This window comes from Podarcis liolepis (genome assembly GCF_965112155.1).
Source record: "Podarcis liolepis genome assembly, chromosome: 6".
Lineage (NCBI taxonomy): Eukaryota > Metazoa > Chordata > Lepidosauria > Squamata > Lacertidae > Podarcis > Podarcis liolepis.
In genome coordinates, this window is record NC_139559.1 from 96,576,910 (window position 1) to 96,602,448 (window position 25,539).

The 25,539-nt window shown below is 44.2% G+C and overlaps 1 protein-coding gene across 1 annotated transcript; it reads left to right on the forward strand.

The window, feature by feature from the left end:
* The first annotated feature begins 74 nt into the window (after positions 1–74).
* KLHL20 (kelch like family member 20) lies at positions 75–25,539 on the forward strand. The gene is made up of 13 exons (XM_083507144.1): positions 75–304; positions 1,627–1,713; positions 3,651–3,716; positions 4,510–5,083; positions 9,265–9,423; positions 10,751–10,845; positions 12,880–12,995; positions 17,395–17,578; positions 18,792–18,935; positions 20,097–20,230; positions 20,970–21,178; positions 22,096–22,202; positions 23,680–25,539. The coding sequence occupies exons 3-13, from the start codon at positions 3,694–3,696 to the stop codon at positions 23,762–23,764; spliced, it is 1,830 nt and encodes a 609-aa protein (XP_083363270.1). The 5' UTR covers positions 75–304; positions 1,627–1,713; positions 3,651–3,693; the 3' UTR covers positions 23,765–25,539.

Here is a 25,539-nt window from a genome sequence, read left to right on the forward strand (position 1 = left end):
CAGGAGCGGATGCCGTCGCCATAGCAACGGCGCGGGAACTCCCTGAGGCCGGAACTTCCGCGCGGCAGCTCGCCGTTCCCGAACGGACACCTAACAGGACCGGGCGGCTTCCGGCCGGCGGTGCACCCGGGTTTGGGGCGGGGGGGGCTCGGGGGCGGGGTGTGTGCGCTGCGTGCGCGGCTCCTACCGGCAGTTTCCGGGACCAGCAGGAGCTGCGGGAGCCGCTGCGGTGCCGAAAGAAGCCGGGAAGGACCCTTCGAAAGGCCGCCCGCCCCCCGCCTCCGCTCCCCGCCTCCGCTGCGAGGTCGGTTCCCGAGTCAGCCGGGGCGGAGGAGGGGGAGCCGGGGGGGGCGTTTGCGAGGAGGGGGAGCGCGTACAAGAGCCCCTCAGGCCAAAGGTCCGCCGGTCCCGGGGCCTGCTCCCTTCCAGCCGGGTGCTTCCCCCGTCCACCCGTCTGCAGGGCACGGAGGCAGCAGCTCTCTCCGCCTCGCTCCCGGCCCCTGGCATGCAGCGGGGTATACTGCCTCCGAACGTGGAGGCTCCATTTAGCTGTCGCCGTTGATGGACCCCCATGGATCTTGTTTGTTTAGTCATCCCGCTCCTGGGCCAGAGGGGGGAAGGTGAATGGACCCTAGAATATGTCAGGTGGTTTGAGGTGGAGAAAATGGAGTTTGGGTGACCAAGCTGGAAGGTGGACTTGCAGCGGCTGAGGGCGGGGGGGATACAGTGCGGCTGCATCGGACCAAGGAGGCGCTGAGTACCGTGGGATTTATTTAGTTACTTTATTTTTTGCCCTTCGAGGATGCATCAATTTGGATCCTGGGCTTTTAGAAGATTTGCCTTCTCTGACAGCTTCCCAAACTTCTGCAGTGATTGGCTGCATAATCCTTTACATGCCTACGCAGAACTAAGTTCCATTAAATCAAACGGGTCTTGCTTCCAGAAATCAGTGGATAGGGTTGCTACTTTAGATGGCCTGCACACGTCAATCTCTTTGGGAATCTGAGATTCACTCTGTTGGTGCCCAGTTTCAGCATCCCATGGAGGTTATCTGATACATTTTTGGGTAGGAAAGTGGAATTTACAGCCTGCAGGCCAATCTTGGCCCACCAGGGGGCCCAGTGAGGTCATTTCCCCCAGACCATGCCCACCCACTATCAGCTGACATCACTGCTGATGGAAGGAGGGAACAGAGGTTAATTCTGCACTGGTGGCATACCCTGTTCCCAGTAGGGAACAGGACCACACAACCTAGGCAGCAAGATTTAGTCCCTGCTTTTCAGCCTTTTTAAACCAATGGTATTGATTATTTAAAGGCAGAGCATTGAGAGACTTACATACCTGTGGAAGGGATTTTAACAGGTGGGTGGGACAGCCTACCTGTTAGTCATGTGATACCCTAATCACATGTGACCCCAACCACCTGTCAAGTTTGTCCTAATGAGGATCTGTCCCTAGCCCAATTTTTGGGAAACCTTGATTTTTCCAGGGCTGAAAAAGTGCTAGAATTCTATTCTGCAGGTGCTGTTTTGGTATAGAATAGGTAAAGCATTTCAAATTCTTAGGTGTTGTAATCTAACTTTTAGGAACCTTTGTGGTCACTCATCAATTTCTTTTTTTGTCCAGTCCTGTTGATCTCAATGGATAAAATGAATAGAAGGCAGGGATTCTTGATTATTCAGGGTTTGTGAATTACCTCAACTTCATAGCAAGGTGAGTGACTGTAAACATGGTTCGTTCACCATTCTCTGTTTTCTTTTAATATGAGTTATGATAGCTGAAATGCTTTTTAATGTTTTAAAAAGCATAATTGGACGTGGTACTTTTACTTTGGATATGGTAATGGATAAGTATAAAGTTCTGTTTCAGATAGACTCTGCCCTGATGTTCTGACTACTAGATAAGGAGAGTACTGTATATAATTTTTTTTAATCCTTTTTCTAATAACTGTTTCATTGTACTTTTATATTGGCAATAGTATTGCATATAACAGCCAAATTCTTGTAAAATAGACCCATTGGGGATACGTATTAGGAAAGGGGCTTTCCTGAACTGCCTGTGTCTTCCGTGGGACTGCAAGTGGGGTGGCCTTGTGTTTGGAGTATCAGACTGACTCCTAGGAGAGCAGGGTTCAAATACCCATTGCGTCATGGAGTTTTCTGGGTGACCTTAGTCCAGGGGTGGCCTATCTGGTTTGCCGCCTGAGGCAAAATGGGAAGGTGCCACCCTGCACGTGTGCCATCCACATCCCCTTGCTGCCCCTGCCAAACCCTTGCTCACCAGGGATGCACAGTTGTGGTTGCAGTGAGGTCTTGCAAGAGGGTGCAGAGGCCTCCAGAGACTCTTGTGTAATCTCGCCAGAAGCCACCGCAGCCCCTTCTCCTCACTTCTCAGCCTCAGTTTGCCTCATGGACAGACCAGCTCTGCCTTAGACCATTCACCATCTCTCAGCTTAGCCTGCCTCAAGGGTTGTTCTGAAGATAAAATTGGGAGGGGGAAAGTGTGCATGCTATATTGAGCTCCTTGGAGGAAAGGTGAAATATAAATGTAAATATCAGGAGTAACTTTCTGAGGGTAAGAGCTGTATGATAGCTGAGTGGACTCCCTCAGAAGGGAGGTTTTAAGCAGAGGTTGGGTGACCACCTCTCAGGGATGCTTTAGCTGAAGTTCCTGCATTGCAGGGGTTTCGACTAGATGACCCTTGGGACCCCTTCCAGCTCTTGGATTTTATAGTTCTATGTTGTGTATATTATGGGAATGTTTATTTTACTTTTATGCCTTCCTGCATCTGGCAACGGGGTGCACATTTTCACATGCCACTTTAAACCACAGTTAAGCTTAACCTTAGTTTAAAAGTGAAAGCACACTGCGCCAGCGCATGGGAAAAAGATTCTCCCTCACTCCTGCTGCACTGTGGAAACTAAGACATGGTTTGGCTTAGTGCTTTGTCAAAAGCTGTGTTCATGGTTTGCCGCTTCCAAATAAACCATGAGCTGTAAGCAAAAAACAAATCTTGCTTACAGCTTGGAACCAAACTTGGAGCAAGATAAACCAGGAGCCTGGGCTTGAACCATGGCTAAGTTTCCTGCAGTGCAGCAGCAGAGGAATGAAGCAGCCACAAACTTCTCCCTGCATACCAACACACGGTGCATTCACCTTTAAATCACAGTCAAGCTTAACTGTTTAAAGTGACATGCGAACCAGGCCAATATGGATGCCAAGTGGAAGTAAAATATTAGACAAGCTTGGTAATTTGAACATCTTAAAGAAGAATTGCCTGAGAAAATTCTAATCCTTTTAAAAAAAAAATCTGCATCAAGGAAGGCAGGGTAGAAATTTAGGAAAGGAGACCTCTGTTTCCTCTCCTCCCCCATGTGCCTCCAAAAACTTTTCTGGAGGGTCTCTGGGGAGCTAGAGGGTCAGAAGAGGAAACTCCATTTCACACTTTGGAACTCTTGCAATGTTGGAACTGCAGCATGAAGACTAAGTTATACTCTTAATAAACCTATTGCAGCAAATAGATTTAAGTTGGTAATGGCTAACGTAAGTCAACTGATTTCATTGGATTTACTCTATGCCCTGATTATACTCCTCATAGATTACAGATCAGTAGAGTGGATTGTCACACACTGTTTCATTCTTTTCTTTAGCACTGGCACAGAAGTGTAGGTTGAAGACTTCTCTTTGCAGTGCATGGACGGAAAGCCAATGCGCAGGTAAGATGCAGAAAGAGAAATTATCGTAGGTTAAATTCAAACATTAAACCAAATCATGGTTTATACTAATCACAGAGAAGAACGCAAACCATGTTTAAGTTATGTATACACAGAGACAAGAATGATTTGGACTTGCTTCTCATTTTCTTTCTGCTCAGTACACCTGTTTCTGTGGTGCAATTACCTCTTAAGATAGGAGTGATAATTATAACTACAATGGTACCTCTGGTTGCGGACGGGATCCGTTCCGGAGGTCCATTCGGATCCCGAGGTTTCTGCAAACGGAGGTGCCTGTTCTGTGCACACATAGAGCATTACTGCACATGTGCGTGCGGCAAAACCCGAAAATATACTTCCGGGTTTGCCGTGTGCGCAAAGGATACGTAACAAGAGGGGTACGTAAGTAGAGGTATGTAGAGGTACCACTGTATTCATTAATTCAGATATCACAGCACACCATAGTTAGCACAAATAACTAGGTTTTGGTGTGCAGACTGAGCTGAGTCAGTGCTTGGCAATACTTGCTGTTAACAATTTTTAAATCGCAAAACTCAGCTGGTGGTGGTGAAGCTAAGAGTTGCATTGACTACAATGGTACCTCTGGATGCGAATGGGATCCGATCCGGAGCCCTGTTCGCATTCTGAGTAGAACGTAACACGCGACTGCGCGTGTGCGGGTCGCGTTTCGCCGCTTCCGCGCATGCGCGGAACAGGACTTTCCTTCCCTTTCCCTGCCCACCCCTCTGTGCCCCCCAAATTGCCCATTAGTATCACTGGTATTTTCCTTTTCCAGGTGTGCCAGTAATCGAGCAGGCGAAACAGGAATGGATGTAACGAGCCGCTGCACTCTCGGAGATCCCAACAAGCTCCCGGAAGGAGTGCCACAGCCTGCTCGCATGCCTTACATCTCAGACAAGCACCCCCGGCAAACCCTGGAGGTCATAAACCTGTTGCGGAAGCACCGGGAGCTGTGCGATGTGGTGTTGGTTGTGGGGGCCAAGAAGATCTATGCCCACCGGGTGATCCTCTCAGCTTGCAGCCCTTACTTCCGAGCAATGTTCACAGGGGAGCTTGCAGAGAGCCGGCAAACGGAGGTGGTAATAAGAGATATTGATGAAAGGGCCATGGAGCTTCTGATTGACTTTGCGTACACATCCCAAATCACGGTGGAAGAGGGCAACGTTCAGACGTTATTGCCAGCTGCCTGCCTCCTCCAGCTAGCTGAGATCCAAGAGGCCTGCTGTGAGTTCCTGAAGAGACAGTTGGATCCTTCCAATTGCCTTGGCATCCGCGCATTTGCTGATACCCACTCCTGCAGAGAACTTCTGAGAATTGCTGACAAATTCACCCAACATAACTTTCAAGAGGTAAGTGGTCCATTTGCCTTTAAGGCCTGGTCTACATAAACAAAGGGACGCAGGTGGCGCTGTGGGTAAAAGCCTCAGCGCCTAGGGCTTGCCGATCGAAAGGTCGGCGGTTCGAATCCCTGCGGCGGGGTGCGCTCCCGTCGTTCGGTCCCAGCGCCTGCCAACCTAGCAGTTCGAAAGCACCTCCGGGTGCAAGTAGATAAATAGGGACCGCTTACCAGCGGGAAGGTAAACGGCGTTTCCGTGTGCGGCTCTGGCTCGCCAGAGCAGCGATGTCACGCTGGCCACGTGACCCGGAAGTGTCTTCGGACAGCGCTGGCCCACGGCCTCTTGAGTGAGATGGGCGCACAACCCTAGAGTCTGGCAAGACTGGCCCGTACGGGCAGGGGTACCTTTACCTTTACCTTTACATAAACAAAGGAATCTATACCACTTCTGAGCACTCCTCGGCATTTTTTCCTGAACTGTCCCTGCAGTTAGAAAATCACCAAAACAGGGAAAGAGTTGGTCCTAGAACCTTGCTTCTTGATAAGGGTTGTTTTTTTTAAAAAAAAAATAATAATAATATGTGGAAGCATTCCAAACTGGAATCGTCTATATACAGGCTGGAGTTCAGTCCATGAGTCTATCTTGCATCATGTGTGTCTTAACTTTGTTTTTGAGTAAAGACATTAATTTGTGCTCTTTCTTCATATTTTTCAAAGCAATTAACTGGCTGTCATCTTTGATGGGGCCTCATTGATGACAGAAACACAGAAAAGCTTTGATATGACTGCTCATAACATAAGTTCGTGTGTGGTGCAATATGGCCTAGATTTCCCTGCACCATAAAATCTCTGTCTACCAAAATTCTTCCCTTGCATATATAGACCAAGCTTGAAGCATCTTTGCAAGCCTTCTCACATTATGATAAACCTCTTTCCCCTTTCTGATCAATGTTAATCCATAAATCAGCAAGCAAGGATGGCCTTAGAGTAGCAGGAATGCACTTTCACTGAGAATGGTTACAGATTATCACTGTCTTGGGAGCATCATTTGAAAAATAAGACTTTATAGCCGTCTTGCTCAAAAATGGCAATTAGACATCCCATTTTGGCAACTGTAACCTTAGTTTAAGGAGCCATTTGACCCCTAGCTTATATATCTGAGTTTCTAATACTGCTTGCTGTGATACTACATAACTGGTGCATGGATTAGACATAGGTTGCTTTTCCCAGCAGGGTTCAGGGTAAGCAATTACGTAGCTTGGCATGAGGCCATCTGCAAAATGTATGATGTAAAGTGTTAAAAATCTCAACCAAAAGGCAAAACCCAGCCTGCATCTGCTTGAATTAGCCCACTGGTGCAGGACTACCTGCTCAGATGTAGCACTGGCATGCACACCTGTGCCATACCGAACTGAATTCATCCTATAATCACCCCATCAGGTGTCAGTTTCTTCCTCCTCTGTGCAGGGACAAGTAGGTAGGGGAAACAGGGTGTATATCAAGCTACTGGTGGTCTCTATTTGGTTTGATGACTCACAACTAGCATATGGGAAATACTTCTCAATGATAGGTATTGAAATAATTACAAACAGTCATTATTATTATTATTATTTATTCAAAGTTCACAGGGTGGGTCACAAGATAAAAAATACTAAATGAGAATAAAAAATACATGATAAAACAAAAACAAATTGCCTTGTAAATATCCCACAAGCTTTTCCATGTAATTTTTGTCTGCTTGGCAATCCAAGCCTTCATTTTCAAATGCATTTGTCAGTGTTTTCCCAGTGACTTTGGGGTGTTTTTAAAAAAATACCAAAGTATATCAATATTTTCCCCCAGTTGCCATATACCGTTTGGTCAAGCCATAATGGTATGTCTAAAAACAAAAGTAATATTTGTGGACACACCAATATTTTCCCCATCCATGATATTTTCAGATGTGTCCATTGACTTTACTCATTTTTTACTTCCCGTAATAAGTTACCATGATTATGCTTTTAAAACCTTCCAAATTATGCGATATCCGCATTATGAGATATTTACTCAGAATGTCTTTCTGTGATATTTCATATTATTCTATTATTTTTTCTTTCACAGGTTTATTCATATTAAAACCCATTCATTCAATTTTTATAATATTAGTTTTATATCCTGAGCGCTTACCAAATCCTCTGATCAAGTATCACAATTTCTTGGATGCTTTCTTAGAGTCTTTTACAAGTGCTACCACATCATCTGCATATAAGTTAAATTCTTGGCCTGTTGTTATCCCTTTAACTGTTCTGTTAGATGTCAAAGCTTCAAACAGTGCTATTTTTCTGGAAAAAGACGTGCCAGAACTCATCATGAACACCTCCCTTGTTCTCTTAGAATGGCAGTGGCACCACCTGAGAGGTGCTGGCTGAGAAAAAGCCCTGGCTTCAGATATAATATTAACCAATACTGCAAATGACAGTGGAAGGGGGGGGACCATATTGTGGAGTTTACGTGAGCAAGAAATTGGATTGTCTATTAGCAGATCACTTGGCTGTCTCCATGGCTTCCTTCAGGGTACTTTGAGTTGCTTGATCTAGAGCTGTTCTCATAATTGCATTGGAGGAGTGTTCTGGTGAAAGAAAAGGCTGTTTCCGAGGTATGATCTATAGCTAATTTGGCCCTTCACATGCTAGATTATAGCTGTTGTTTCTCTTTCCTCCCTTTTCTAGAGGTTATCAAAAACGAGCTTGCATGTTTTAAGCCAGGGGTCAGCAACCTAAGGCCCATGGGCCAGAAGCGGCCTGCGGAGGTCGTTTAACTGGCCCACAAGCTGCTCTCAAACCAAGTTGCCCACTCGCGCGCTGCACTAAACCAGCGCAGTGCGGCGTGGGGACTCGCTTCCACGGCGCCGGAAATCACGTCTGCGCACATCCAGACACTGGAAATTGCGGGCACGCACACACAGACACCGGAAATTATGGGTTCACACGTGCAGATGCCAAAAATTGTGCATGCATGATCCAGCCCACGGAGAGATTTCCATGGGACCAATCTGGCCCAGGCAAGATAAACCTTGCTGGCCCCTCTTTTAAGCAGTAGGTTTCTCTTGTTTTAGCTGCTTGGGTTGATGCCAGACCCACCAAGCCTGTGCATAGCCAAGCAGTCACAATATTTGGCCCAAGCAGACAGCAAAAGCAATAGACTGTCCAAGTCCATGGTGAACTGTATGTGGATTGGTGGCTCATAAGATATGCAGGCCTCATAGAATCACTTTTGTGATTTCCCTAAGACTCCAGCGACTATAGAAATTTCCTACAGTTCAGTTTGATAGGCTTCAAGGGGCTTGTCCAGTCAATGTTCTTTCCTCTGTTTCAAATGTGAGAGTCTCTCTGATTCTTCTCGTATCTTCTGAGAAACTTGCTTCCTCCCAGAGCCTAGAACAAATTTATTAACTTGTTTGCAGCATGTCAGAGGCTTGTAATTCATGCTAGCTAAGTCCTTGGCAGTTTTTAGGAGTCTCTGGTTCCCTCTGAAGTGCATTTGCACTCATGGCCTCTGTGTGTATTTTTAGAGAAAGTGAGCAGAACAGGGGTGGGATCAAATAAGCCCACCCCCTTGTCCTGAGATGCTCTTGTATTCTGCCTCAAGCCTAGGTCAAGAAGGCTTTTTCAGATTTATCTGCAAAACAGTTAGTAATTTTATCCGATACTTTTTGTTCTGGCTTTTGTCTGTATTACAGGTGCAGCTGCTTTAATAGCTAAGATTCCTCATTCATGTGTATAACCCTCCTATCCACCCCTGAATATGGTTTCTGTTGATTTACAAAATGGGTAATGGAAGGCATAAATAACTTGGTACATTATTATTATCAACCACCTTTTAGGGTTGGTTGTTGTTATTTCCAGATTACAGATAAGAAAACGGAGGCTGCAATGATGTTTGGCCCAAGACAAGCTCATAGCTGGCAAGGATCTGAAATGAAGCCTTCTGTATTCAAAGCAGCTCAGTCTATCTACTGGCCCAGCCTAACCTAACCTGTATTGTTATTTAAAAGTTACCAGTATGTTGCTTTCTGAGGCTTGTAAAATGCTTGTACCAAAATACTGAGAAGCAGAAGGTTTCATTGGTGAACAGGACTTTGCAGCTGCTGTTCATAATGCTTGCTGGTTGCTTGAAGAGCTTTCCATGACTCTGTATTCTTGCATCTCTGTGCAGGTGATGGAAAGTGAGGAGTTCATGCTGCTTCCAGCCAATCAGCTAATTGACATCATATCCAGTGATGAGCTGAATGTCCGGAGTGAAGAGCAGGTGTTCAATGCAGTGATGGCCTGGGTGAAATATAGCATTCAGGAGAGGCGACCTCAGCTCCCCCAGGTGACCTTTGGATTACAAGACTTTTTTTCCACAAGGACATGCATGCTGATGGGACTTTGCCAGGACCTACTGGCATTCATTTACTTATAGCATTATCAATCATCCAAGACAATATTAGCAAAAAAGACAGGTTGTTGCACCAAAGACCTTACAGGGAGGGAAGAGAGGGGAGAAATATCAGTTCCCACTTTAGCCTTTTACTTACAGAGCCATAAGAAAAACACAGACTTGTTCCTGCCTTCCAGTATTCTGGCCAGTGCATTAGGAAGGAGCGCTTGTCACTTACCTCTCTCTCAAATTGTATCAAAAGCAAATGTATACTTTATTAGAGCTATTTATTGGCTTTTACATAACATTCAGCTTCAGAAGCAGCATCCCATTAGATACCAATTGCTGGGGTGTAGCCATGGGAGGCAACTACTGCCTCCAAGGCAGTCTTGGGCTTCCCAGGAGGACCTACTGGCAGCTGTGGGAAACAGGATGCTGGACCAGATGCCATGTTCTCAAGGGGAGAATAACACAGTTCTGCATTAATTTGTCTAATCTCATTTTAAAGGCATGTAAACTAGTGGTCATCACCATTACCTGTAGTTAGTCCTCTAAATTGATCATGCATTGTGTAAATAAGTGCTTTATTCTGTCTATTCTGAATCTACTTGCAACACATCATGATTTCAAGGCATCAGCCAGCAAAAGAGAACCTAACATTGGATTTGAAGCAGCTTTACAAACCAAAGCTTCTGCTAACTATAGCTTGATGTGATGACAAGCCATGGTTACGGCATCACATCATTTCCAGAGGCTGCTGTACCATAGAGACAGGAGTAGACTTGGAAGCTGAGTGAGAAGGTGTTCTAAATAAAGCTGAGCAACAACTTTCTCTGCAGAGAACTTTTGGTTTGAATAATTTGTGGACGGGATTGAGGGGGCAAATAGTGTCAAAACCACCTCCCTGACTCACCCTCGCTTCCAATCACCATCTGTTTTGCAGCAACACTCCTGCCAGCCATTGTGCTGGATAGCATTTATTTCCCTCATTGCATAGCAGTGCTCAGAAATTGTAGAAAGCTACCAAGATCTGCTGAATCGTCATCTAGTTTGTCCACTGCAAATAGGGTGGGGAAGTTGGGGTGCCATTTCATCTCGGCCCTAGAGTTTAGATGCCCAAACCATGATTGGCATGATGAGTGAATGGAACATGTTGGTTTTTTACATCTGATAACGTGATCTTCACAGAAAGCATTCCCATAACTTCTGGCATACGCTGGGCGCTCTTCAGCAGTGTGGTGCCCCATCCCACGTCTGATCCATTGTCCTTGATTTGCAGGTGTTGCAACATGTGCGCCTGCCGCTGCTCAGCCCAAAGTTCCTGGTAGGGACAGTTGGTTCTGACCCGCTCATTAAAAGTGATGAAGAATGCAGGTAAGTGGCCACAGTACATCTACATTTTGAAAGCCAAAAAGTCTTTGTCCGTGAGATCTTCTGTCAGAACTCATCTTTTGGAAGCTTGATTATTTTTGTGTGTCAGACTGCCTTGTTAAAAAAATAACTATCATAAAATGGAATGTTTAAAGTGCCCTTCTAGGACCTGAAATTAGGATGCAGCATAGAGAGGTAAGGGGATAAAAATAGGTAATGGCAGTATCTTCTGTTGGCAAAAGAAGGTGCATGAATATTTCATTCAGTTGCACAAATTTATTTAATAAAAATATCACTTTCCTTCTCTGTGGCTCACACAACAAAAGCTGATTCTAGTAGATCCCTTGAGGGGTGCAAGAGTCCACCCTATCTTATTTTCCACTCCTGACAAAATTATGTCACTTCAAATGTTGGATTATCTTATAACTTTCCTGCTGCCTTTCTTTCTAATATGAAACTACTGTATTTTTCGCCCTATAGGGCGCACCGGCCCATAGGGCGCACTTATTTTTTTTGGGGGGGGGGAAATAAAGAAAAAAAATATTTCCCCCCCCCAAGCCCCAAAGAGCAAAGAAGCCATGACAGCGAGCGGGATGGATCCTGCTAGCTGTCCTGGCTTCCTTTTTAGCCTTGGGGCTGGGGATCCGGGAGCGAAGGTGAAGTTGCGCAACCTCGCCATCGCTCCTGGAGCTTTCTGTCCACAAGCCTTGGGAGCCCGGCGGGAAGTCCTGCCGGGCTCCCAAGGCTTGCGGATAGCTTCCTGAAGCCTGGAGAGCGAGAGGGGTCGGTGTGCACCGACTCCTCTTGCTCTCCAGGCTTCAGCGAAAGCCTGCATTCGCCCCATAGGACGCACACACATTTCCCCTTCATTTTTGGAGGGGGAAAAGTGTGTCCTATAGGGCGAAAAATACGGTAATTGTGTTTCTGCTCTGCATATGGGCATTATATCAGACTGTAGCAGTAGCCCATAGGGATGATGGCAGTTGTAGTTCAGCAATATCTGGAGGGCCACACGTCCCCCATCCCTACTATCATGTAAAATGCTTTCTTTCTAAAATGACCAGTTTATTATAAAGTTAGACTGTCTTCCCATAAAATATATCTTCTGTCACCAGCATCTTTTGTTGGGGTGGGGTTGAGAGATTCTGAGAAGCACAAGCTTCTATGAGCCCAGTATATAAAAAGATTATCATTCAGCTGTACAGTTGACAAATTAAACTGGTACAGCATGATTTGTGGAATCTTTACTGTAAAGTAAATCCCTCCAAGATCAATAACATTTTGCCAGTGCAGGATTGCAACTTCATCAGGCATAGGGAACCTTTGTGGCCTAATTGGCCAGATCTTTATCTCCCCCACCCTGGATGCCCAACTTTGACAGCTGGCTGAGACCACTGACCTGTCAGTGATCTGATGTTTTGTGATTGATAGATGGATTGTCCCTCCCAACTGTTAAGAGTTGGCCCTCAAGGGGGGGGGGCAAACTGCCCAAGCACATCATCTAATGCAGGTGGATTGATTCCTGCTTTCTGTAGTGTTTTGGCATGGCAGATGGTTCCTCCTGGGAATTCACTGGCTCACCTGAACCAAGCAGGGTTGAATTCCCCATTCAGTACTGGAGCTGTATCTCTACCCAATGTCAGATATGATGCCAGGGGTGAGCCAGGTGTAAGGGGTTTGGGTAGGTTCACTAATCAAACATTTTTAGCATGGCCTGATAAGTTAACATGCCATGGGGGTGATGTTTGTTTTTTTCAAGAAAATTGCATTGCTAAATCCTGACAAGTCAATCCATTTAGTTAGCAGAATGTTGCGACTCACCTTCCACTTTTAAACATGGCTGCTAATGTTAATTGTGTTGCTGCTTTTCAGCAGTTTTTTTCAAAATGTGTAAGATAAGAAATCAAAATGTTACATTAAACTGTGTTTGGGTTTTGATTATATAACAAATTACAAATTGTGCCTTGTTTTGGAGCAGTAGTTTTTGGTAATTTGCAAAATGTACAGTAAAAATACTGTATGGCCTTTCCCATGCAGAGACCTAGTGGATGAAGCTAAGAACTATTTGCTATTGCCCCAAGAGCGACCACTGATGCAGGGACCAAGAACTCGACCACGCAAGCCTATCCGCTGTGGGGAAGTACTCTTTGCAGGTACGTATGTATGACTGTAGACTTGGTCAGGGAGGCAGGGCATACCATTTTGGGTCAACAGTATAGCAAGGCAGCGAAGGCCCTCGCCTTGTCCCAGGCAATAGGATCTCTGACGGTTGTAGTGGGCCACCTTTAACTTGAGGGAGAATTGACTTATCTAAATGTGTGTGACCTAAAACTTCAGTATAAATGTATATGTGGTAAAATCCAGGCTGAGGAAAAGTAATGTGTTGGAGAGAGAGGTTTGGAAGAGAGATTCCTACTCTCCAGTGGGGGGTTAGGCAAAGTGATGATTGCTCCAAGCACATTAAAACTTGGTTAGTTTGCATCTGCCTTATCCACCATTAAACAAATGTTCCCCATGAAAATACTTAGGCTGGAATGAATCATAGATCCTTAGATTTCCCAATGAGTGAATGTTTTACTCAGAGTTTCCAGAAGTTTCAGCAAACAAGTCTCCATCTGCTGGCAGTAAAATAAAGATGAAAAATGGTTCCAAACATCTCAAAAAGTAAAGGACTTGGTTTCCTTACTCTTAGCAAAGATGGGTTAGCAAAGATGCAGACTATAAAGTTGCCCTTTTAGATAGATTCAGTTCACTTGCAGAATCAGGCCACATGGCTTCTTCCTTGTTCCAAGAAGCAGAAAGTGAAAAATGGGAGGGAGAAAACAAAAGGCTCCAGGGAGCCTTCTAAACTGTCCACCCCTAAACTCCACCCCAACTGGCAACCCGAGTTCAGGTTAACCCTTTCATTGACCCAGAGCAGAGGACACACACACACACACACAAAAATAAAATAAAAGTAAGAGCAAAGCAAAGAAATGTAGTAAAAGAAACAGGAAGATGAAAATAATAAAGGAATGAAAAAAAGAAAAGAAGGAAATGAAAAGGGTTTCCGATTCTCCATCTGTCAGTTATATATTCAACATATTCAAAGTATTCACTCCAGAATGGTATCCAGCTGTTCCTCCTTCTGCTAGGCGATCTTTTTCCAGTCTTCAGATCCAGACATCTCAAGTTCATTCATTTTTTCTTTCACACAAAAGTCTAAAAGAGGTTCTCCTATTACAGTGGCACCTTCGGTTACAAACTTAATTCGTTCCAGACGTCCATTTTTAAGCCGAAACCGTTCTTAACATGAGGCGTGCTTTCATTAATGGTGCCTCCTGCTGCCAATGCATGGCTTTCGCTTGCATCCCGGGGCAAAGTTCGCAACCGGGAGCATCTACTTCCAGGTTAGCGGAGCTCGTAACCCAAAGCGTTCGCAAGGAGGACGGTACGTAACATGAGGTTCCACTGTATTACACAACAACTCCAGTGTTGAGAAGCAATTTACTCACATTGGTCTCTTTGCTGTGGCCATATATTAAAACAGTAATCTATAGTTATTTACTTATTGTATATTCATTAATTCACATCCAGTTTCATATCTTCCATTCCCATTTCCTGTTGGTCATGGTTTTCCATCCTAATATAGAAAAAAGGTCCATTTCCTCTTCCTCCATTCTTTTCCCTCATAAGTCCATTCGAAGTTGTACACAGAATCCTTTTTCTCATCTCTCTCTGGCAGCTCAGAATATTTCTTAATCTTTCTGTCCATGGTTTCATTCCACTCCTCCAACATCGTAACTCCACTGTTTGGCTGTTTTACTCTTCCAGTACCTGTGTGAAGATCCCCTCCATTTCACCACCTACTGCCTCCTACCACCATTCCACTCTCGTATTCTGGCAGTCCTCCATCAATATTATTCTCCAAAGGTTCTGTGTCTTCTTTAGCCTCATCTTTTTCTTTTCTTTTTAAAATAATTTTTATTAAGTTTCATTTTACCAAATTAAACACATCAAACCAATTGATCCAAATTATAACAATACATATCATGTAATCCAATTATTTTCCAAATTGTAAATTCTTTTTGTGGGGGGTACCCATGCTTCTTGATCGGCAGGAGTCCAATCCTCGAATATTTTCTGCTACTTTCATATTAAGAATGATATTTCCAGTCCCCTCTTCTCAATCCTTATCATTACTCATTTTCCTTTTCCTTCACCTCCGAATTGCTCTGCAAGTGGGTTAAAAAAACAGTCTTATTTGTAGTTCTGTGTGGACTTTGTACTGCTCTCTCATAAGTTCCAATAGTCCAGGCATTTCCACTCGAGCAAGCAATCGCCATCTTGTCGTTCCAATGAAATACAGTCTAAAAGCTCGCTCTTTAACTTTCCTGACCCGTTGCATCATAAATTAGTCTTTTTCCAGGAGGGCTGCCCCTTCCAGTTCGCAATCTCATCGAAAGTAATAAATCTTCGGCTCGCCCTCCCCAAGACCAAACCTCCCTGCAACACAGATCTCGTATCCAATCTCCATTCTAACTGCGTCACAAAGAGAGCCCTCCTTCTATCCAAATCCTTTACAGAGTAAAACCTTTAAAATTATTATATTATATTATTCCCACACAGTTCATTTTTAGTCCCATTTGCCAATTAGTTGCTGCGACGGATCTTCTAAGGGGGGGGGGGGTTATTAGTTAATCACATAGAGCAAAAAAAGATAAAAGTCACCCCCCCCTTTTCAGTTCTGTTGCACTCCATTCCACATACCAGCTTGTCTGTAGTTTGATGTAATCTTCTGTCTCAGTCTTCTTCATTTCAGTGGTAAAATTGTTAGCAGATAAAAACCTCCTGCCTCTCTTGAAGCATGTGCGTTATCTTTCACCAATTTTTTTCTTTTAAGTAACATAACTAGTTTCGCTCCTGGAAGTAGCTTCGGAGGAGTTCCAAGACCCGCCAAGGGTTGTGCACCCAGTGCCTCACCCCCTCCTTCTTCCGAACTCGGGAGTGATTTGTGGGAACAGCAGGTGAAAGCTGCATCTCTCCCCCCTGGAGAGACGTTAGGGAGACTGATTTACTCCCCATAATCAGCCTCTAATTACCTCGTGCGAGCTGGATAGATGTTAATATCCGCAATCTTCCAAGGCGTCCCTAGCAGCCCCCCTAGCCTCATCTTTTTCAGGTCCATTTTCATTCACATTTTTATGCAGTTCAGCTGTGAGCTCTTTCAGTTGCTCATCCAGTAGTTGCTGCACAATGACAACAGTCAGTGTCCAACCATATTTTTCCATTACTGAGTGTTCTTGGTCTTACTAACAACTCACTTTCCTGAAGACCTTACAGTCTTTTCTCTAAGTCAAAGCCCCCTGGCTGCTTATCACAGCTCATTCTTTTCTCACAGTAGCATAATTATGTTAATTAGTTTCACTTTGCAACCAGCACTTTCAGCAGAGGGACAGAGGGTTAAAAATCAAATACAGTAAATATTTCTAACAGCTGGAATACCTCTTAGCTGTTTAAAAAACAGGCAGCCCTGCTTAGGGAAGCTTTTAATGTTTAATAGGTTATTGTATGTTAGTGTTCTGTTGGAAGCTGCCCAGAGTGGCTGGGGAAACCCAGCCAGATGGGCGGGGTAAAAATAATAAATTATTATTATTATATTATTATTATAAAAATATGTGTTTTAAAGGTAAAGGGACCCCTGACCATTAGGTCCAGTCGTGGCTGACTCTGGGGTTGTGGCGCTCATCTCGCTTTATTGGTCAAGGGAGCTGGCATACAGCTTCCGGGTCATGTGGCCAGCATGACTAAGCCACTTCTGGCGAACCAGAGCAGCGCACGGAAACACCGTTTACCTTCCCGCCAGAGCGGTACCTATTTATCTACTTGCACTTTGATGTACTTTCGAACTGCTAGGTGGGCAGGAGCAGGGACCGAGCAACGGGAGCTCACCCTGTCGCGGGGATTCGAACCGCTGACCTTCTGATCAGCAAGCCCTAGGCTCTGTGGTTTAGACCACAGCGCCCCCCACGTCCCGTTAGGCACAACCAATTAAGACATACTTTTTGTTTTGCTTTCAGCCTTTTAATTATTGTCTCTTCTTAAGCTAGCAGTTGGGTCACATTCCAGATGTATATTTTAACTGGCAGACAGATAACCTGAGTCACAATTTATAACAGTTTCACAAATAATTTTAGAAAAGGTTAGCCAACCTTACATCCCTTAAGACTGTTATGTGATGTTTGGGCAAGAATGCAATTCCCTCTACTCTCAGTCATTCACCCCCATCCAAGTCCCTCAAAAACTTCTCAGTCCCTTAGCACGGAAAGCAGCCTTTCAGAGCATCAGAGGTTAATCCCTGTTACCTCTGTTTTCCCAGAGATAATGTGATAACCAAGTTTTATGGCTTTGCTGTCATTACTTGCCACATAATTGTCTCTGTCCATGGTGTGTTGACAACAGATGTCTAGTCCAGCATTTTTCTTCCCCAGAGGTTCATATTAATGTTAATATAATTATGTATTTTAATTATATCCTGTCATTCCATTGCATTGCATCTCCAACAACTTTCAGTGGGTGGCTGGTGCAGTGGCGATGCCATTTCCAGTGTTGAGCGCTACGACCCTCAAACGAACGAGTGGCGGATGGTGGCTTCCATGAGCAAAAGGCGGTGTGGGGTTGGAGTCAGTGTCTTGGATGACCTTCTGTACGCAGTGGGAGGCCATGATGGTTCTTCCTATCTCAATAGCGTGGAAAGGTAAGTTCTTGTCAAACACACTTTTCTGGTTCTCTGGAGCTTAACTGCTTGCTCTGATTATAGCAATGGATGTTGAATCAGCTCCCTTGCAAGCTGCTATTCCATCTCTCATTTATTTATTTTCTTGGAACGAGAAAGATAGCTTATTCTGAACATTTCAAACCACAATGCAAACTAGAGACTACTACTCTAACTGCAACCCAATACTCCTGCAACAGTGTGAGAACCATTCCCCACCACAAGTTGTAACCTTGGCATAATATATCTAAAAAAAGATTGATCAAGATCCAAATACTTTCCTAAACAAGCATTTTAAAAAAAAATTATCTGTACGCATGGTACACTATGCACACCTGTTTGCGGTAGTTCTGGTATCTGGCTCATCATTTGGATCTCTGAGAACATTGCTTTTTTCTTTTAAGGTTTCCAAGTCTGATTGTCATAGAGATTTCTTAGGTTAGAAACTGAACATGCACACACACACACTGCAGGGATTCACTTTTTCTGGCCCTCACTCTCTTATCTAACTTGGATATCAGCCCCTTTTCCCATTAGTGGTGGTGAATTGTAGCCGGACTATGAAGGAGCACATAATTCTTTCATTCCGGCTTTAGGCTGAGGGGAAGGAGACTAAGCAGCCCCTAGTTTCCCTTCCTCTCTTCCCCAGACTCAGCTTCCAGGTGCACAGCTGAACTGTGGGGAAACTCTCCTTGTCCATGCGCAGGGCCGGGTTCCAGGTGGGTTTTTGTGCCTGTAGACATGGACAAGTCAGGCACGTGCTGCATGCATCCACAATTGTGTTTTTAGATTTTTGGGGAGGTGCCTCTTTCGGCTTTCCCCCCAGAAGATCATTTTGTACTTCCGGTGACCTCAGGGCTCAGCTGAGCTTCCCGATTCTTCCCTCTTGTGCATGTGTGGTGGCATTTTTACTAACACAGCATCCACCCTGTAGCCTAAACATCGTAAGCAGAGGGACTGATGGCATGGTGCTCCTGATGCCATGTGGTCTGAAACTTGGGAAAGGAGGTACTGCCTCTGGAAAGAGTACCCCATTCCATTCATTAAGCTGTGTCCATGTTATAATGTTTAGCCTCTACTGACATAGACCAATGAGAGGTCTTGAGGGAAGGGCAGTAAGTAATGAGAAAATGCAGAAGGTTTAAGAAATCCAGGTGAAATGACCATAAAGACCTGACATGTTTGCCTTTTCTAGATACGACCCAAAGACGAATCAGTGGAGCAGCGATGTAGCACCCACCAGCACCTGCAGAACCAGTGTCGGAGTGGCAGTTCTTGGTGGCTACCTGTATGCTGTGGGTGGACAGGATGGTGTCTCCTGTCTTAACATTGTTGAAAGGTATCTTTTTAAGGAGTTGGGAGTGGGGAGCACTCACACACATTCCTATGCACACTGCCAGGAATCTTTTGCTACTGTTATAATGTGTGTCAGTTATGAACACGTCTTTGCCCTTAGCCTTATGCTCACAAAAAGGAATAAAGGAAGATTGGTTTAGTACATGAAACGAAAGTGACAGTATATGAATGCTGCTTTCAGACAGCAGAGTTAAAATATAAGAAGGCATCAACTCACAGAGCATACACAGCATGATCTAAAGAGATCCCTATCTATCCCAAAAAGCTTAGAGACAGTGAATGTGACAATTTTGCCACAGTACTCATGCTAAAAGTCAAGCGAGAAAGGAGAGGTAGGTAAGCAGAGCCTCAGTTAGGGATCAAGAGAACTGTGCCTTTCGTTTGATAATTACTGTATTTTTCCGTCTATAAGACACCCCCATGTATAAGACGACCCCTATTTTTTTTACCCAAAATTAAGAAAAGGCACTATCTGTGTATCAGACGACCTCTTATTTTAAACTTCAAAAATTTATAGTCTTATACACAATATAGTCTTATACACAGAAAAATATGGTATGCTCTCCTCATCAGTAACCCATACTAGCAAGGCTACAGCATCTCTCACCCATGCCTTAGTCTCCTTGGTCCAGTGAAGCAAAGGGTTGATTCCCAAAATTGTAGAGTGAAAACGGGTCCCTTGTTGGAGCTTTGACAGCAACCTAAGCATTTAAAATCTGGGGTTTAAGTACTCTTTTGAGCCAGGAGGATTTTCTGGGTTTTTAGATAATTGTCATAATACCTCCCCCCCCCATTGTTTAGTTTCCATAAGTTCCTGTCTGTTTGTTATTTTGTTTACCTTGCCTATTTTATAGTTGAAAGGACATGACCCTCTTGACAAATGAGTGACTGGTTACCTACGTATATGTTTCCCAAATCCTGGTTTATCTTTGGTATCTTTCTCTGTTGTCTCTATGGTATGGAACCCAGGAGGTGATAATTGAGTTTGCCGGTCTTTATTTTAAGTTTTAAGAGGTCAGGCTATTTACCAATGCCTTCTAAGACACATTTAAGATAAAGACTAGTACCAGGGTCCAGATACTTGAGGGGTATTGGTGGAATTGGTCAGTCTTGGTGAGAGAGATGCTTTTGTGTTTTGTTTGAGGTATGACCCAAAGGAGAACAAATGGACTCGTGTGGCTTCCATGAGTACCAGGCGCCTTGGGGTGGCTGTGGCTGTGCTAGGTGGCTTCCTTTATGCTGTTGGAGGCTCTGATGGGACGTCACCTCTGAACACAGGTATCTCCATGCAAGAGCCGTTAATTTACTCTCCAGGTGCTTCTGAGGAATTCTGACATGGCTCATTTGAAGAAGGTTTTCCTGAGAAAATGAAAGGGCTGGTAGTAGCAGAGTTCAGCTCTGGGTGGTGTGTTGTTTTTTTAATCAAATTGTCATATTTTGCTAATTTTATATTGAGTAGATATGCCGATGTCTCCATCTGATAGGCAATTTCCCAAGACAAATATTTGAGAACTGTTTAAATCCTAGACTTTCAATTTTCTCATGTAGGATAGCAGTGGCTACTCACCATTATAACTGAATAGCCATTGAAGTTGAATAGCTGAATTTTCTCCAGGTTCAGGGGCAGTATACCTCAGATTTCCAGCTTCTGGGAGAAAATGCTGGGGGCTGCTTTTGGGTTTCCTGGAAGCCTCTGGCTAGTCAGGATCATAGAATCATAGAGTTGGAAGGGACCCTGAGGGTCATCTAGTCCAACCCCCTGCAAGGCAGGAACAGGCAGCTGTCCCATATGGGGATCAAACCTGCAACCTTGGTGATGTCACCACCATGCTCTAACCAACTGAGCTATCCAGGCAATATCAGAAACACACGATAGCACAGTTGATGGGCCTTTGGTCTGATGCAACAGAAGAAATAGAAATGAGAACGGACAATGGCTTCCATTGGTGTTTTTGGCTTTTCTTTTCTTGTGGCTGTGTTCTTTTGCCCTTGATCCATGTATGCAAATCTTCCACAGTGGAGCGCTACAACCCTCAAGAGAACCGTTGGCACACAATAGCACCCATGGGCACTCGACGTAAGCACCTAGGTTGTGCGGTATACCAAGACATGATCTATGCTGTGGGAGGCAGAGATGATACGACTGAACTTAGCAGTGCTGAGCGATACAACCCCAGAACGAACCAGTGGTCTCCTGTGGTAGCCATGACGTCACGCCGTAGCGGGGTAAGCGGGGGTTGATTTGGCTGCTGTTCCTGCTCAGCTTGAATTCTTTAGAACAGAGGTGGCTAACCTGAACGCTGGATCCAGTCTGCTAAGCTACAGGAAGTGGCCTACCAGCTACGGCAGCTTTTATCTTCCATTTTGAGCAGGAAATATAGCTCTCTGTTCTTTAGAAAGCAATCAGAGTGCTTTAGGGTCTCTAAAGAGCAGACAAGAGGGACCTTTTCTCTCCAACCTCTACACCGGGGTGCCCCAACTTTTTTCAAAGAAGTGAACACACATGAGGGCTTTGGCAAGTTGTTGAGCTCTTTTAAGGATTTTGCCTGGGGACCTATACTGCCGCGGGAGCCAGATTAAGTCGACTGGCGGGCTGGATTAGGCACCTAAAACGGACTTTGGACATGCCTGCTCAACACTAAGCAGCACAATGCTAAGATTGGAGATAAGCCCTCTGGCAGCTCTTTAGATCCTCCAGGATAAAAGGCATTTCCAGTGCTGGAAATGCTAAGGCTGGGTGGGTGTGATAGGGAGAGTGCTGCATGCTTGCATGTTTGGTGTGTGTGCGTGTGCATACCTTGGTTACACCTGTCACTAATATGTGGCCATCAGAGGAAGACTGACCATCAGTGCTGCTCTTAGGCTGAAAAGAAAATTCAGACTTGGAGTGAAGCAGTACAATTCTGTCAACTCTGGATGTAGACAGTATGTGCATTGAGATATATAGCCTGACCAATGAACTAGTTAAACTACTTACCTCTTATCCATATTCTTCTTCTCAGTTGCTCTTCCACCAATGGAAAAATGTAAATTGTGTACTTGACCCCACTGAATATCGTTCTGTAGAAGCCCCTGTGTTTAGAACACTAGACTGTATTGCAACATTCCAACTTACACAAATCATTTATTTCGTCATTATGTAGGTTGGCCTCGCAGTTGTGAATGGACAGCTAATGGCCGTAGGAGGCTTTGATGGCACAACATACTTGAAGACTATTGAAGTGTTTGACCCAGATGCCAACACATGGAGGTAAAGAAGTTTAAAGAACATAATTAGGATGCATTTTGTTTTTCAAACAATACTATTCAGAAACAATGCCAACACTTGCTTTGGCATTAAATGATAGAATTTCAGTTCATGCCAGTGTGGTGTAGTGGTTAAGAACAGTGGACTCGTAATCTGGTGAACCAGGTTCACTTCTCCGCTCCTCCACCTGCAGCTGCTGGGTGACCTTGGGCCAGTCACACTTCTCTGAAGTCTCTCAGCCCCACTCACCTCACAGAGTGTTTGTTGTGGGGAGGAAGGGAAAGGAGAATGTTAGCCGCTTGGAGACTCCTGAAGGGGAGTGAAAAGCGGGATATCAAATCCAAACTCTTCTTCTTCTCTTCTATTATAACCCCTAGGCTAGATTATCATAACACATTATATGTGGGGCTGCCTTTGCATGTGATTCTGAAACCGCCATTAATTCAGAATGCAAATGCAAGATCTCCTAACTGGGACCTGGGGGTGGAAAGGTATCTTTCCTTTGCTTAAAGAACAACACTGGCTTCCAGGCCCATTTCACACTGAGAGCCAGTGTGGTGTAGTGGTTAAGAGCGGTAGTCTCGTAATCTGGGGAACCAGGTTCGAGTCTCCGCTCCTCCACATGCAGCTGCTGGGTGACCTTGGGCCAGTCACACTTCTCTGAAGTCTCTCAGCCCCACTCACCTCACAGAGGGTTTGTTGTGGGGGAGGAAGGGAAAGGAGAATGTTAGTCGCTTTGAGACTCCCCTGGGTAGTGATAAAGCGGGATATCAAATCCAAACTCTTTTCCTCCTTCTCCCGTAGTGCACTTTGATTCCCTCCCAATTCTACAGAAAACCTTAGTTTCTGCTTTAAAGTAGGAATCATTTCAGACTATGGTTTGCCCAGAAGCCAGAATTGAAAGATACAATCAAGGGCAGGATTCAACTAACAAGCCCCACCAAAGAAAGTCTGTGCAGTGGGACTTTCCTCCTCTCTTCCCCCTGTGTGCTTCCGTTGGCTCTAGGGGTGTGTTAGAAAATCCAGAGCAAGATTGTTGACAGAGCGATTTGGTTGCATTATGCTGAATTCCTCCCAAAATATGGCTTCCAGTGTGGGCTTGAGGACAAACTCCAGCTTGTCACAAAATGAAGGGGGGAAGGGAACAAACAAGTCTGAGTCTTGCTCACATAATATGAAAGCATGGTTTGATTTGGTGGGTGAACCAGCCTTTTTATTAAGACCGTGTACAGATTCCTATCAATCCTAGGCATCAAAATAATCTCAAGACCTTTTTCTTCAGTCTCTTCATATTTTGCTGGCCTGTATCCCACTATTTAGTAACAAGCATGCCAGCTAATGATTATTCTCATATGGCAATTTCTCTCTCCTAATACAGTCATTTGGAGAGCATCCATGTTGACTATTATAAATTTGATTCTTGCACTTCTGTAAGAATAGGGGTTCAATTAGAGTAACAAAGTGTGTCTTTTCTTTGCAGACTGTATGGAGGAATGAACTATCGTCGGCTTGGAGGTGGAGTGGGAGTTATAAAAATGACACACTGTGAATCCCATATATGGTAGAAAGCCAATGGGAGAAATCTCTCTCACTCCAAGTTCATTCCTATTGAAGCTGGTCAGCTTGGTGACTCCTGAGCTCTCTGAGGCTCTAGTAAAATTGAGATCACATTTATATTATTCGCTGGTGCCTCTTTCTATGGGACTATAATGGATGTTGCAAGCATTTCCCCTTCCTCTACTAGTTACAGAAGACCAGACCAAGCAACCCCAGGAATATACCTGGAACACATAGTTTTCATTGTCTTTGTCTCCCCATTCTAATTTTACAATCTTAATGAAGAAACTGGAATGTAATGTTATTCTAAGCAATGAAGACCTCAAGCTGTATATGAGTTCCATCAAAGACAGGAGCCTATTGAGAGGTAGACAATGCATCTGTATAGACTAATGTTTCTCTGACACATCATTGGCCTTGTTTAAAGAGGTCAAGTCAAACAGGGCCCATATGCTTCATTTAAATGAATTAGTTGCATAAGAGCCCGTTCATTTCAACAGGGCTTTGGCAGAAGATGCTGCTGCTTGAATTTTACATTGCATTGGGGGAAATTCTATATATGCTGAAACCTGTTCCATTTCATTTCTACCATATTGTTGATATCATGGTAATGTGATTTCCCCCCAAATAAAATTCTGATGCAGCTTTCTAAATGAAGCTGTTTGTAAGCTTTGGCCTAGTTAAAATCTTTGGAAGCAAAGGGCTAGCCAACAAAAGGTTGCTGGCACTGTGGGTCAGTAAGAACAAAGAATTTACAGTAGTGGAACAAGGAATAGACACATAATAATTTGAGCAATCTACCCGGAAGTTCTCCAGCACAAGCCCCACTGAAGTCAATGTGGAGCACAGCAGAATTTGTGTGCTGCTTCTGTTCATTTCTGTACAGGTTGTGGAGGAGAATGTCTTGGTAGATAGTCTCCCTTTGTATAGACTTTATGCTCTAGTTGCATCTGTTTTGTATTTCTCACTGTTAGTGCACTAGTAATGTTAACTAGTGTGACTTAAGTACACATACAAGCCTGATTTGGATTAAAGAACAGAGTACTGTATCAGAAATAGGATACCTATTTTATCTCATAGGAATAATTTGTACTTCAGAGCCACACACTGACCGTTAGTGAAATGGTATCTACATCTATCTATAATGATGCCTGTCTTGGCACTTTTGAAAGACATGCTTAGAATTATAAGCATTTTGAATTTGTCTAAGCTGCCATCTTTATCCTTAATGCATAGTTCTGTCTAAAAACTCAGCTGTCGCGGCTGTAGCTAAATTAGTGGGCTGTAGGGCAAGGATGGGAAACCTATGTCACTGCAGTTCTTGGTTCTAGGCAACCCCAGCAGACATGGCCAGTGATGGCTGGAGCTAAAGAACAGTTATGTATAACTTGTGTCCTATTCTTGTGGTGCCAAGGAAGCAGCAGAAAGGAAAGCTGATCACAGCATTGGGTGAGGTGAGGTGAGTTGCAAGGAATGCCAATGAAATTAAGTTTTACTGACATTTCCTTTAAGAAGTAGCTTTATTTGTAAACTTCAACATCTTCAATGTCTTTGGGTGGGTGGGGGAACTTAACACAAGTGGATTTTCAAGAAAGGGGAAAACCCTTCTTGGCCTGAGAGATGGCATTCTTGTGTTTACATTTTGAACATTTGCACCTTTACAAAGAAAAAGTATTCTGTAAACAATTGTTTACATATCATTTGTGCTTTTTCTAGCATGAGTTGATTTGTATAAATAGTGTTACCTTAATAAAATCATTTGGTGTGTTTTCTCATGACTTAA

What these genes read in the sequence shown, in the direction of transcription:
- KLHL20 (XM_083507144.1), top strand. Translation starts at nt 3,694, where the DNA reads ATGGACGGAAAGCCAATGCGCAG. An exon ending in GGCGACCTCAGCTCCCCCAG is followed by an intron (nt 9,424 to 10,750) that starts GTGACCTTTGGA and finishes CTTGATTTGCAG; the next exon opens with GTGTTGCAACATGTGCGCCT. An exon ending in CCAGATGCCAACACATGGAG is followed by an intron (nt 22,203 to 23,679) that starts GTAAAGAAGTTT and finishes TTTTCTTTGCAG; the next exon opens with ACTGTATGGAGGAATGAACT.